Here is a 15,000-nt window from a genome sequence, read left to right on the forward strand (position 1 = left end):
CAGGTTCCAAGCCTGTTCTATTCATTCTATTTACCAGTCATATTACCAGGGTTACAGGTTCCAAGCCTGTTCTATTCATTCTATTTACCAATCATATTACCAGGGTTACAGGTTCCAAGCCTGTTCTATTTACCAATCATATTACCAGGGTTACAGGTTCCAAGCCTGTTCTATTTACCAGTCATATTACCAGGGTTACAGGTTCCAAGCCTGTTCTATTCATTCTATTTAGCAGTCATATTACCAGGGTTACAGGTTCCAGTCCCTGTTCTATTCATTCTATTCGCCAGTCATATTACCATGGTTACAGGTTCCAAGCCTGTTCTATTCATTCTATTTACCAGTCATATTACCAGGGTTACAGGTTCCAAGCCTGTTCTATTCATTCTATTTACCAGTCATATTACCAGGGTTAGAGGTTCCAAGCCTGTTCTATTCATTCTATTTACCAGTCATATTACCAGGGTTACAGGTTCCAAGCCTGTTCTATTCATTCTATTTACCAGTCATATTACCAGGGTTACAGGTTCCAAGCCTGTTCTATTCATTCTATTTACCAGTCATATTACCAGGGTTACAGGTTCCAAGCCTGTTCTATTTACCAGTCATATTACCAGGGTTACAGGTTCCAAGCCTGTTCTATTCATTCTATTTACCAGTCACATTACCAGGGTTAGAGGTTCCAAGCCTGTTCTATTCATTCTATTTACCAGTCATATTACCAGGGTTACAGGTTCCAAGCCTGTTCTATTCATTATATTTACCAGTCATATTACCAGGTTTAGAGGTTCCAAGCCTGTTCTATTCATTCTATTTACCAGTCATATTTCCAGGGTTACAGGTTCCAAGCCTGTTCTATTCATTCTATTTACCAGTCATATTACCAGGGTTACAGGTTCCAAGCCTGTTCTATTCATTCTATTTACCAGTCATATTACCAGGGTTAGAGGTTCCAAGCCTGTTCTATTCATTCTATTTACCAGTCATATTACCAGGGTTACAGGTTCCAAGCCTGTTCTATTCATTCTATTTACCAGTCATATTACCAGGGTTACAGGTTCCAAGCCTGTTCTATTCATTCTATTTACCAGTCATATTACCAGGGTTACAGGTTCCAAGCCTGTTCTATTCATTCTATTTACCAGTCATATTACCAGGGTTAGAGGTTCCAAGCCTGTTCTATTCATTCTATTTACCAGTCATGTTACCAGGGTTACAGGTTCCAAGCCTGTTCTATTCATTATATTTAACAGTTATATTACCAGGGTTACAGGTTCCAAGCCTGTTCTATTTACCAGTCATATTACCAGGGTTACAGGTTCCAAGCCTGTTCTATTCATTCTATTTACCAGTCATGTTACCAGGGTTAGAGGTTCCAAGCCTGTTCTATTCATTCTATTTACCAGTCATATTACCAGGGTTACAGGTTCCAAGCCTGTTCTATTCATTCTATTTACCAGTCATATTACCAGGGTTAGAGGTTCCAAGCCTGTTCTATTCATTCTATTTACCAGTCATGTTACCAGGGTTAGAGGTTCCAAGCCTGTTCTATTCATTCTATTTACCAGTCATATTACCAGGGTTACAGGTTCCAAGCCTGTTCTATTCATTCTATTTACCCGTCATATTACCAGGGTTACAGGTTCCAAGCCTGTTCTATTTACCAGTTATATTACCAGGGTTACAGGTTCCAAGCCTGTTCTATTCATTCTATTTACCAGTCATATTACCAGGGTTACAGGTTCCAAGCCTGTTCTATTCATTCTATTTACCAGTCATATTACCAGGGTTACAGGTTCCAAGCCTGTTCTATTCATTCTATTTACCAGTCATATTACCAGGGTTAGAGGTTCCAAGCCTGTTCTATTCATTCTATTTACCAATCATATCGAGAGCTTCTGGTCAGCGGGGTGGTGGCACCGGGATCCTCATCTCTCCCAAGTGGTCATTCTCTCTTTCTCCCCTTACCCATCTGTCTATCGCCTCCTTTGAATTCCATGCTGTCACAGTTACCAGCCCTTTCAAGCTTAACATCCTTATCATTTATCGCCCTCCAGGTTCCCTTGGAGAGTTCATCAATGAGCTTGATGCCTTGATAAGCTCCTTTCCTGAGGACGGCTCACCTCTCACAGTTCTGGGTGACTTTAACCTCCCCATGTCTACCTTTGACTCATTCCTCTCCGCCTCCTTCTTTCCACTCCTCTCCTCTTTTGACCTCACCCTCTCACCTTCCCCCCCTACTCACAAGGCAGGCAATACGCTTGACCTCATCTTTACTAGATGCTGTTCTTCCACTAACCTCATTGCAACTCCCCTCCAAGTCTCCGACCACTACCTTGTATCCTTTTCCCTCTCGCTCTCATCCAACACTTCCCACACTGCCCCTACTCGGATGGTATCGCGCCGTCCCAACCTTCGCTCTCTCTCCCCCGCTACTCTCTCCTCTTCCATCCTATCATCTCTTCCCTCTGCCCAAACCTTCTCCAACCTATCTCCTGATTCTGCCTCCTCAACCCTCCTCTCCTCCCTTTCTGCATCCTTTGACTCTCTATGTCCCCTATCCTCCAGGCCGGCTCGGTCCTCCCCTCCCGCTCCGTGGCTCGACGACTCATTGCGAGCTCACAGAACAGGGCTCCGGGCAGCCGAGCGGAAATGGAGGAAAACTCGCCTCCCTGCGGACCTGGCATCCTTTCACTCCCTCCTCTCTACATTTTCCTCTTCTGTCTCTGCTGCTAAAGCCACTTTCTACCACTCTAAATTCCAAGCATCTGCCTCTAACCCTAGGAAGCTCTTTGCCACCTTCTCCTCCCTCCTGAATCCTCCTCCCCCTCCCCCCCCCCCTCCTCCCTCTCTGCAGACGACTTCGTCAACCATTTTGAAAAGAAGGTCGACGACATCCGATCCTCGTTTGCTAAGTCAAACGACACCGCTGGTTCTGCTCACACTGCCCTACCCTGTGCTTTGACCTCTTTCTCTCCTCTCTCTCCAGATGAAATCTCGCGTCTTGTGACGGCCGGCCGCCCAACAACCTGCCCGCTTGACCCTATCCCCTCCTCTCTTCTCCAGACCATTTCCGGAGACCTTCTCCCTTACCTCACCTCGCTCATCAACTCATCCCTGACCGCTGGCTACGTCCCTTCCGTCTTCAAGAGAGCGAGAGTTGCACCCCTTCTGAAAAAACCTACACTCGATCCCTCCGATGTCAACAACTACAGACCAGTATCCCTTCTTTCTTTTCTCTCCAAAACTCTTGAACGTGCCGTCCTTGGCCAGCTCTCCTGCTATCTCTCTCAGAATGACCTTCTTGATCCAAATCAGTCAGGTTTCAAGACTAGTCACTCAACTGAGACTGCTCTTCTCTGTATCACGGAGGCGCTCCGCACTGCTAAAGCTAACTCTCTTTCCTCTGCTCTCATCCTTCTAGACCTATCGGCTGCCTTCGATACTGTGAACCATCAGATCCTCCTCTCCACCCTCTCCGAGTTGGGCATCTCCGGCGCGGCCCACGCTTGGATTGCGTCCTACCTGACAGGTCGCTCCTACCAGGTGGCGTGGCGAGAATCTGTCTCCTCACCACGCGCTCTCACCACTGGTGTCCCCCAGGGCTCTGTTCTAGGCCCTCTCCTATTCTCGCTATACACCAAGTCACTTGGCTCTGTCATAACCTCACATGGTCTCTCCTATCATTGCTATGCAGACGACACACAACTAATCTTCTCCTTTCCCCCTTCTGATGACCAGGTGGCGAATCGCATCTCTGCATGTCTGGCAGACATATCAGTGTGGATGACGGATCACCACCTCAAGCTGAACCTCGGCAAGACGGAGCTGCTCTTCCTCCCGGGGAAGGACTGCCCGTTCCATGATCTCGCCATCACGGTTGACAACTCCATTGTGTCCTCCTCCCAGAGCGCTAAGAACCTTGGCGTGATCCTGGACAACACCCTGTCGTTCTCAACTAACATCAAGGCGGTGGCCCGTTCCTGTAGGTTCATGCTCTACAACATCCGCAGAGTACGACCCTGCCTCACACAGGAAGCGGCGCAGGTCCTAATCCAGGCACTTGTCATCTCCCGTCTGGATTACTGCAACTCGCTGTTGGCTGGGCTCCCTGCCTGTGCCATCAAACCCCTACAACTCATCCAGAACGCCGCAGCCCGTCTGGTGTTCAACCTTCCCAAGTTCTCTCACGTCACCCCGCTCCTCCGCTCTCTCCACTGGCTTCCAGTTGAAGCTCGCATCCGCTACAAGACCATGGTGCTTGCCTACGGAGCTGTGAGGGGAACGGCACCTCAGTACCTTCAGGCTCTGATCAGGCCCTACACCCAAACAAGGGCACTGCGTTCATCCACCTCTGGCCTGCTCGCCTCCCTACCACTGAGGAAGTACAGTTCCCGCTCAGCCCAGTCAAAACTGTTCGCTGCTCTGGCACCCCAATGGTGGAACAAACTCCCTCACGACGCCAGGACAGCGGAGTCAATCACCACCTTCCGGAGACACCTGAAACCCCACCTCTTCAAGGAATACCTAGGATAGGATAAAGCAATCCTTCTGCCCCCCCCCCCCCCCCCTTAAAAGATTTAGATGCACTATTGTAAAGTGGCTGCTCCACTGGATGTCATTAGGTGAATGCACCAATTTGTAAGTCGCTCTGGATAAGAGCGTCTGCTAAATGACTTAAATGTAAATGTAAATGTATATTACCAGGGTTACAGGTTCCAAGCCCATTCTATTCATTCTATTTACCAATCATATTACCAGGGTTACAAGTTCCAAGCCTCTTCTATTCATTCTATTTACCAGTCATATTACCAGGGTTACAGGTTCCAAGCCTGTTCTATTCATTCTATTTCTTTGTTAACAACACCCACCCAACAGATGCTGCACTGTCTCCTCGTCCCCACAGAACAGAAACCTCCTCCTCACTAACGGATCAAGTTGAGACACGTATCTGTTCGTAGCGAAAGCCCCGTAAACAATCCTCCAGTGTAGATCAGCAGTACGCTTCTCCACGGGAGGCTTATACAGTTAGCGCCAAGGAGAGGGAGAGAGAGAGAGAGAGGGAGGGAGAGAGAGAGAGAATTAGAGAGAGAGAGGGAGAGAGTGACAGAGAGACAGAGAGGGAGAGAGAGAGAATTAGAGAGAGAGAGAGGGAGAGAGAGAGAGGGAGAGAGAGACAGAGACAGAGACAGAGAGACAGAGAGACAGAGACACAGAGACAGAGAGAGAGACACAGAGAGAGAGAGAGAGAGAGACAGAGAGAGAGAGAGAGAGAGAGAGAGACAGAGAGAGACAGCGAGAGACAGAGACAGAGACAGAAACACAGAGACAGAGACAGAGACAGAGACACACAGAGAGAGAGAGAGAGAGAGAGAGAGAGAGAGAGAGAGAGAGACATACCTTGGCTGAGAACATGGGAGGCCTATACAGTTAGCGCCAACAGCCTTTCAGAGAAGAGCTCGGTGCCTGGTCCCAAACCCACCCTGCCACCCCCTCAGCCCATACAGACGTCCATTCTGAGCACCCTTCACAGTCTCTGTGTGGCACCCAGCTTTGGAATCTAGAACGATAGGATCATTCCCTCACCCTGCTGGTGTTCCCATGCAGCCGCAGCAATGGTGAAAGGAGGTAGGTCAGTGTCATTTGTAGTTAGACGTTCCAGTCTCTGCCTATTCCCCAGCAGCTCTCTGAATGAGCCCAGTAGTGCAGCATGGACCTCTACACCACCTGTTGCAGCAGCATGGACCCCTATACCACCTGCTGCAGCAGCATGGACCTCTACACCACCTGCTGCAGCTGCATGGGCCTCTGCACCACCTGCTGCAGCATCCTGGACCCCTACACCACCTGCTGCAGCAGCATGGACCCCTACACCACCTGCTGCAGCAGCCTGGATCTCTACACCACCTGCTGCAGCTGCATGGACCTCTACACAGCGTGCTGCAGCAGCATGGACCCCTACACCACCTGCTGCAGCAGCCTGGATCTCTACACCACCTGCTGCAGCAGCATGGACCTCTACACCACCTGCTGCAGCAGCATGGACCCCAACACCACTTGATGCAGCAGCCTGGATCTCCACACCACCTGCTGCAGCAGCATGGAGCTCTACACCACCTGCTGCAGCAGCATGGACCTCTACACCACCTGCTGCAGCAGCATGGACATCTACACCACCTGCTGCAGCAGCATGGACCCCTACACCACCTGCTGCAGCAGCCTGGATCTCTACACCACCTGCTGCAGCAGCATGGACCTCTACACCATCTGCTGCAGCAGCATGGGCCCCTACACCACCTGCTGCAGCAGCCTGGATCTCTACACCACCTGCTGCAGCAGCATGGACCTCTACACCACCAGCTGCAGCAGCATGGACCTCTACACAACCTGCTGCAGCAGCATGGGCCCCTACACCACCTGCTGCAGCAGCCTGGATCTCTACACCACCTGCTGCAGCAGCATGGACCTCTAAACCACCTGCTGCAGCAGCATGGACCTCTACACCACCTGCTGCAGCAGCATGGACCCCTACACCACCTGCTACAGCAGCATGGATCTCTACACCACCTGCTGCAGCAGCAAGGACCTCTACATCACCTGCTGCAGCAGTATGGACCCCTACACCACCTGATGCAGCAGCATGGACCCCTACACCACCTGCTGCAGCAGCATGGACCCCTACACCACTGCCTGCAGCAGCATGGACCCCTACACCACCTGCTGCAGCAGCATGGACCACTACACCACTGCCTGCAGCAGCATGGACCCCTACACCAACGCCTGCAGCAGCTAGGACCCCTACACCACCTGCTGCAGCAGCATGGACCTCTACACCACCTGCTGCAGCAGCATGGACCACTACACCACTGTCTGCAGCAGCATGGACCCCTACACCACCTGCTGCAGCAGCATGGACCTCTACACCACCTGCTGCAGCAGCATGGACCTCTACACCACCTGCTGCAGCAGCATGGACCCCTACACCACATGCTACAGCAGCATGGATCTCTACACCATCTGCTGCAGCAGCATGGACCTCTACACCACCTGCTGCAGCAGTATGGACCCCTACACCACCTGATGCAGCAGCATGGACCCCTACACCACCTGCTGCAGCAGCATGGACCCCTACACCACCTGCTGCAGCAGCATGGACCTCTACACCACCTGCTGCAGCAGCATGGACCACTACACCACTGTCTGCAGCAGCATGGACCCCTACACCACCTGCTGCAGCAGCATGGACCTCTACACCACCTGCTGCAGCAGCATGGACCTCTACACCACCTGCTGCAGCAGCATGGACCCCTACACCACATGCTACAGCTGCATGGATCTCTACACCATCTGCTGCAGCAGCATGGACCTCTACACCACCTGCTGCAGCAGTATGGACCCCTACACCACCTGATGCAGCAGCATGGACCCCTACACCACCTGCTGCAGCAGCATGGACCCCTACACCACTGCCTGCAGCAGCATGGACCCCTACACCACCTGCTGCAGCAGCATGGACCACTACACATTTACATTACATTTACATTTAAGTCATTTAGCAGACGCTCATATCCAGAGCGACTACACCACTGCCTGCAGCAGCATGGACCCCTACACCACCTGCTGCAGCAGCATGGACCCCTACACCACCGCCTGCAGCAGCTAGGACCCCTACACCACCTGCTGCAGCAGCATGGACCTCTACACCACCTGCTGCAGCAGCATGGACCCCTACACCACTGTCTGCAGCAGCATGGACCCCTACACCACCTGCTGCAGCAGCATGGACCTCTACACCACCTGCTGCAGCAGCATGGACCCCTACACCAATGCCTGCAGCAGCCTGGTGTACTTTGGTAAACATTCTTTTCACACCACTTCAATACCGAAGTGACGTTTTCGTTGCAGGTTAGGAGACGGAGGTTAAGATTAGGAAAAGGGTTACGAAAATAACTTTTGTATCAAAGTGGCATGAAAAGATTGTCGGTGGACTTGGAAGAAGCCTCTGCCATTACGTCCACCCAGCCTCTTCTTGCAGCTCACGCAACTTAGTGAACCCAGCTCTCACAAGCCTGGCCTGCAAGCTATCAGAGGTTACCACTCTGGTCTGGATGAAAGGGTTGTGAAACAGTGGCTCCTCCATTAGCCATGCTACTGGCCGTGACACCTCTGAACAGATCTTTTTCTACGCCCAAAGCACAGCGCGGTAGAATGGATTAATGGCTGACATAACAACCTGCTCTAAATCCAACAGGAACAAATGCGAGACAGAGAGACAGAGAGACAGAGAGACACACAGAGACACACAGAGACACACAGAGAGACAGAGAGAGACAGAGAGAGACAGAGAGAGACAGAGAGACACAGAGAGACACAGAGAGACAGAGAGAGACAGAGAGAGACAGAGAGAGACAGAGAGACAGAGAGAGACAGAGAGAGACAGAGAGAGACAGAGAGAGACAGAGAGAGACAGAGAGAGACAGAGAGACAGAGAGAGACAGAGAGACAGAGAGAGAGAGAGACAGAGAGAGAGAGAGACAGAGAGAGAGAGAGACAGAGAGAGAGAGACAGAGACAGAGAGGGAGAGGGACAGGGAGAGGGAGAGGGACAGGGAGAGGGAGAGAGAGAGAGAGAGACAGAGAGAGACAGAGAGAGAGAGAGAGGGAGAGTGGAGACAGAGGAATAGTGATGTAGGGAGAGGGAGAGGAGACATATGAATAGTGATGGAGGGAGAGGGAGAGGAAACAGATGAATAGTGATGTAGGGAGAGGGAGAGGAGACATATGAATAGTGATGGAGGGAGAGGGAGAGGAGGGTGGAGACAGATGAATAGTGATGGAGGGAGAGGGAGAGGAGACAGATGAATAGTGATGAGGGATAGGGAGAGGAGAGTGGAGACAGATGAATAGTGATAGAGGGAGAGGAGAGGGGAGACAGATGAATAGTGATGGAGGGAGAGGGAGAGGAGACAGATGAATAGTGATGAGGGATAGGGAGAGGAGAGTGGAGACAGATGAATAGTGATGAGGGAGAGGGAGAGGAGCGTGGAGACAGATGAATAGTGATGGAGGGAGAGGAGAGTGGAGACAGATGAATAGTGATGGAGGGAGAGGGAGAGGAGAGTGGAGACAGAGGAATAGTGATGGAGGGAGAGGGAGAGGAGAGTGGAGACAGATGAATAGTGATGGAGGGAGAGGGAGAGGAGAGTGGAGACAGATGAATAGTGATGGAGGGAGAGGGAGAGGAGACAGATGAATAGTGATGAGGGAGAGGGAGAGGAGAGTGGAGACAGATGAATAGTGATGGAGGGAGAGGAGAGTGGAGACAGATGAATAGTGATGGAGGGAGAGGAGAGTGGAGACAGATGAATAGTGATGGAGGGAGAGGAGAGTGGAGACAGATGAATAGTGATGGAGGGAGAGGGAGAGGAGAGTGGAGACAGAGGAATAGTGATGGAGGGAGAGGGAGAGGAGAGTGGAGACAGATGAATAGTGATGAGGGAGAGGGAGAGGAGAGTGGAGACAGATGAATAGTGATGAGGGAGAGGGAGAGGAGAGTGGAGACAGATGAATAGTGATGAGGGAGAGGGAGAGGAAGAGGAGACAGATGAATAGTGATGAGGGAGAGGGAGAGGAGAGTGGAGACAGATGAATAGTGATTGAGGGAGAGGGAGAGGAGAGTGGAGACAGATGAATAGTGATTGAGGGAGAGGGAGAGGAGAGTGGAGACAGATGAATAGTGATGGAGTGAGAGGGAGAGGAGAGTGGAGAGAGATGAATAGTGATGGAGGGAGAGGGAGAGGAGAGTGGAGACAGATGAATAGTGATGGAGGGAGAGGGAGAGGAGAGTGGAGACAGATGAATAGTGATGGAGGGAGAGGGAGAGGAGAGTGGAGACAGATGAATAGTGATGGAAGGAGAGGAGAGTGGAGACAGATGAATAGTGATGGAGGGAGAGGAGAGTGGAGACAGAGGAATAGTGATGTAGGGAGAGGAGAGTGGAGAGTGGAGACAGAGGAATAGTGATGGAGGGAGAGGAGAGTGGAGAGTGGAGACAGATGAATAGTGATGGAGGGAGAGGGAGAGGAGAGTGGAGACAGATGAATAGTGATGAGGGAGAGGGAGAGGAGACAGATGAATAGTGATGAGGGAGAGGGAGAGGAGAGTGGAGACAGATGAATAGTGATGGAGGGAGAGGGAGAGGAGAGTGGAGACAGATGAATAGTGATGGAGGGAGAGGGAGAGGAGATTGGAGACAGAGGAATAGTGATGGAGGGAGAGGAGAGTCTAGACAGATGAATAGTGATGGAGGGAGAGGAGAGTGGAGACAGATGAATAGTGATGGAGGGAGAGGAGAGTGGAGACAGATGAATAGTGATGAAGGGAGAGGGAGAGGAGAGTGGAGACAGATGAATAGTGATGAGGGAGAGGCGAGTGGAGAGTGGAGACAGATGAATAGTGATGGAGGGAGAGGAGAGTGGAGACAGATGAATAGTGATGGAGGGAGAGGGAGAGGAGACAGATGAATAGTGATGAAGGGAGAGGGAGAGGAGAGTGGAGACAGATGAATAGTGATGGAGGGAGAGGAGAGCGGAGACAGATGAATAGTGATGGAGGGAGAGGGAGAGGAGAGTGGAGACAGATGAATAGTGATGGAGGGAGAGGCGAGTGGAGACAGATGAATAGTGATGGAGGGAGAGGGAGAGGGAGAGGAGAGTGGAGACAGATGAATAGTGATGGAGGGAGAGGAGAGCGGAGACAGATGAATAGTGATGGAGGGAGAGGGAGAGGAGAGTGGAGACAGATGAATAGTGATGGAGGGAGAGGGAGAGGAGACAGATGAATAGAGATGGAGAGGGGGACATAGACAGAGGGACAGGGAGAGGCAGAAGAGATGGGAGAAATATGCCTAGACCAATTGGGAACATAAAATAAATTTAAAAAGTTGATAAGCAACTCCAGGGCTGCGTCCCAAATGGCACCCTATTCCCTACATTGGGGTCAAATGTAGTGCACTATATGTACAGTGCATTCGGAAAGTATTCAGACCCCTTCCCTTTTTCCACATTCTGTTACGTTACAGCCTTATTCTAAAACGGATTTAATTCCCCCCCCCCCCCCCCCCCCCCCATCAATCTACACACAATACCCCATAATGACATCACAATACCCCATAATGACATCACAATACACCATAATGACATCACAATACCCCATGACATCACAATACCCCATAATGACATCACAATACCCCATAATGACATCACAATACCCCATAATGACATCACAATACCCCATAATGACATCACAATACCCCATAATTGTAACGGCTCTCTTTCGGTGAGTGAGTAGACCAAGGCGCAGCGGGTGATGAATACATAATGTTTATTTGACAAGACAGAAAAACACGAAATGAAATACACTTGAATGATAAACAAAATAACAAAACGAACTAGACAGACCTAAACTATGAACTTACATGAAACGAGGAAACACATGAACAGACAGGAACGACCGAACAAACGAGACGAGACAGTACCGTGTGGTGCAAAATACACAGACACAGCGACAATCACCCACAAACAAACAGTGAGAACAACCTACCTTAATATGACTCTCAATTAGAGGAAAACGCAAAACACCTGCCTCTAATCAAGAGCCATACCAGGCAACCCAAAACCAACATAGAAACGGAAAACATAGACTGCCCACCCAAAACTCACGCCCTGACCATCACACACATAAAAAACAACAGAAAACAGGTCAGGAACGTGACAATAATGACATCACAATACCCCATAATGACATCACAATACCCCATAATGACATCACAATACCCCATAATGACATCACAATACCCCATAATGACATCTCAATACCCCATAATGACATCACAATACCCCATAATGACAAAATGAAAACAGGTTTTTAGACATTTTAGCAAATGTAGATATATATACATTGAAAAATCATAAAACACAAATACCTTATTTACATAAGTATTCAGACCCTTTGATATGAGACTCAACATTGAGCTCAATTGCATCCTGTTTCTATTGATCATCCTTGAGATGTTTCTACAACTTGATTGGAGTCCACCTGTGGTAAATGAAATTGATTGGACATCATTTGGAAAGGCACACACCTGTCTATATCAGGTCGCATAAAAATCAAGCCATGAGGTCGACGGAATTGTCCATAGAGCTCCGAGACAGGATTGTGTCGAGTCACAGCTCTGGGGAAGAGTACCAAGAAATGTCTGCACTATGGAAGGTCCTCAAGAACACAGTGGCCTCCATCATTCTTAAATGGAAGTTTGGAACCTCCAAGACTTCTTCCCAGAGCTGGCCGCTGGCTAAACTGAGCAACGGCGGAGAAGGGCCTTGGACAGCCACCTAACCCAAGAATTCTGTACAATAATTTTAGCTGAAAAGCACAAAGTCTTGAATCTTGCATCGTTTTTATATAGCAACTCATACACCCTGAACCATGGAATCGGTACACCAACTATTTTGCAATCTGTATGGCACAGTTGTCAACATCCTGGTCCTCAAATGAAACTGGCATACTTTCCTATTTATGCTATTTTTATTCCTCCGCCATTTTGATCCTTTAAATTGGGCAGACAGACCAGTTCCCTACCTCCTCCATTTTGATCCTTTATATTGGGCAGACAGACCAGTTCCCTACCTCCTCCCTCTGCCACCTGCCTCCTCCATTTTGATCCTTTATATTGGGCAGACAGATCAGTTCCCTACCTCCTCCCACTGCCACCTGCCTCCTCCATTTTAGATCCTTTATATTGGGCAGAAAGACCAGTTCCCTACCTCCTCCCTCTGCCACCTCCTCCTCCATTTTAGATCCTTTATATTGGGCAGACAGACCAGTTCCCTACCTCCTCCCTCTGCCACCTGCCTCCTCCATTTTTGATCCTTTATATTGGGCAGGCAGACCAGTTCCCTACCTCCTCCCTCTGCCACCTACCTCCTCCAGTTTAGATCCTTTATATTGGGCAGACAGACCAGTTCCCTACCTCCTCCAGTTAGATCCTTTATATTGGGCAGACAGACCAGTTCCCTACCTCCTCCCGCTGCCACCTGCCTCCTCCATTTTTGTGGTAATGCTGTAATCAATTGTTTGTAATCTTGGAGGATTATAATACAATTATGATTGATTATATTAATTACTCCATGAAAGACCATTCCAATTTACAATATCATTTAAAAACGAAATACACAATTTCTAAATAAGGTCACAAAGTTGACAGTCCATGTCAGAGCAAAAACCAAGCCATGAGGTCGAAGGAATTGTCAGTAGAACTCCGAGACAGGATTGTGTCGAGGCACAGATCTGGAGAAGGGTACCAAAAAATGTCTGCAACATTGAAGGTCCCCAAGAACACAGTGGCCTCCATCATTCTTAAATGGAAGAAGTTTGGAACCTCCAAGACTCTTCCCAGAGCTGGCCGCCCGGCCAAACTGAGCAATCTGGGGGAGAAGGGCCGTGGTCAGGGAGGCGACCAAGAACCCGATGGTCACTCTGACAGAGCTCCAGAGTTCCTCTGTGGAGATGGGAGACCCTTCCAAAAGGACTCCGCCAATCAGGCCTTTATGGTAGAGTGGCCAGATGGAAGCCACACCTCAGTAAAAGGCACATGACAGCCCGCTTGGATTTTGCCAAAAGGCACCTAAAGACTCCCAGACCACGAGAAACAAGATTCTATGGTCTGTTGAAACCAAGATTGAACTCGTTGGTCTGAATGCCAAGCGTCACGTCTGGAGGAAACCTGACACCATCCCGTCGGTGAATCATGGTGGTGGCTACATCATGCTGTGGGGATGTTTTTCAGCGGCAGGGGCTGGGAGAATAATCAGGATCGAGGGAGAGATGAATGGAGGAAAGTACAGAGAGATCCTTGATGAAAACCATTTCTTTCTTGCACCTGCACCTCCCCTCTCTCCTTGTCTCTCTCTTTCCTTCTCTCTTTCTCTCCCTCTCTCCATGTCTCTCTCTATCTCTCTCTCTCACTCTCCATGTCTCTCTCTATCTCTCTCTCTCTCTCTTTCTCTCCTGGCACCTCCCCTCTCTCCTTGTCTCTTTCTTTCTCTCTCTCTCTTTCTCTCCTGGCACCTCCCCTCTCTCCTTTTCTCTCTCTCCTCTCTCGCTCTCTCTCATCTCGCTCTCTCTCTCTTTCTCTCTCTCACCCTCCCTCTTTCCCTCAGGGGGACAGGCTCTAATATAAGAGAGGTTGGATGAACACACAAAGTAAACAGTTTTATTTACTGTGCTCCTTTGCTCATTTTCCTCTGACCATAGATGATGTGTTCTGAGCCTTTCCCTCCCTCCTTTTCTCTCTCTCCCTTCCTGACTCCCCCTCTCCCTCCAACCTCCCTTCCTCTCTCTCTCCCCCTTACCATAGATAATGTGTTCTGAGCCCCTCCCTCCCTCCCTCCCCCCTCCCTCCCTCCACCTTCTCATCTCGCTTCTCTCCCTCACTCTCTCCTTCCCTCTCTGTCCCCCCTCCTTCCTTCCCTCTCTCTTTTACCCCTCCCTACCTCCTTATCTCTTTCTCTGCCATCCCTCTCTCCCCCCTCCTTCCTTCCTTCCTTCCCTCTCTCTTTTACCCCTCCCTACCTCCTTCTCTCTTTATCTCCCCTCCCTCTCTCTCCCCCTCCTTCCTTCCCTCTCTCTCCCCCTCCTTCCTCCCCTCTCTCTTTCTCCCCCTCCCTCTCTCTCCCCCTCGTTCCTTTCATCTCTCTCCCCCCTCCTTCCTTCCCTCTCTCTTTCTCTCCCCTCCCTCTCTATCCCCGCTCCTTCCTTCAATCTCCCTCCCCCCTCCTTCCTTCCCTCTCTCTTTCTCTCCCCTCCCTCTCTCTCCCCCCCTCCTTCCTTCCCTCTCTCTTTCTCTCTCTCCCCCATCCTTCCCTCTCTCTTTTCCCCCCCTCCCTCTCTCTCCCCTTTCTCCTTTGCTTTCCTTCCTCTCTCACTTTCTTGTCATCAATTT

The 15,000-nt window shown here is 50.1% G+C and overlaps 2 protein-coding genes across 2 annotated transcripts; both read left to right on the top strand.

The window, feature by feature from the left end:
• Positions 1-5,710: 5,710 nt before the first annotated feature.
• LOC129864766 (keratin-associated protein 4-4-like) lies at positions 5,711-6,061 on the top strand. Its single transcript, XM_055937061.1, has one exon. It carries the CDS (start codon positions 5,711-5,713, stop codon positions 6,059-6,061), a length of 351 nt encoding a protein of 116 aa, XP_055793036.1.
• Positions 6,061-7,857, top strand: LOC129864767 (involucrin-like). Its single transcript, XM_055937062.1, has one exon. It carries the CDS (start codon positions 6,061-6,063, stop codon positions 7,855-7,857), a length of 1,797 nt encoding a protein of 598 aa, XP_055793037.1.
• The last annotated feature ends 7,143 nt before the right edge of the window (positions 7,858-15,000 follow it).

Source organism: Salvelinus fontinalis, chromosome 11, assembly GCF_029448725.1.
Source record: "Salvelinus fontinalis isolate EN_2023a chromosome 11, ASM2944872v1, whole genome shotgun sequence".
Classification (NCBI taxonomy): Eukaryota; Metazoa; Chordata; class Actinopteri; order Salmoniformes; family Salmonidae; genus Salvelinus; species Salvelinus fontinalis.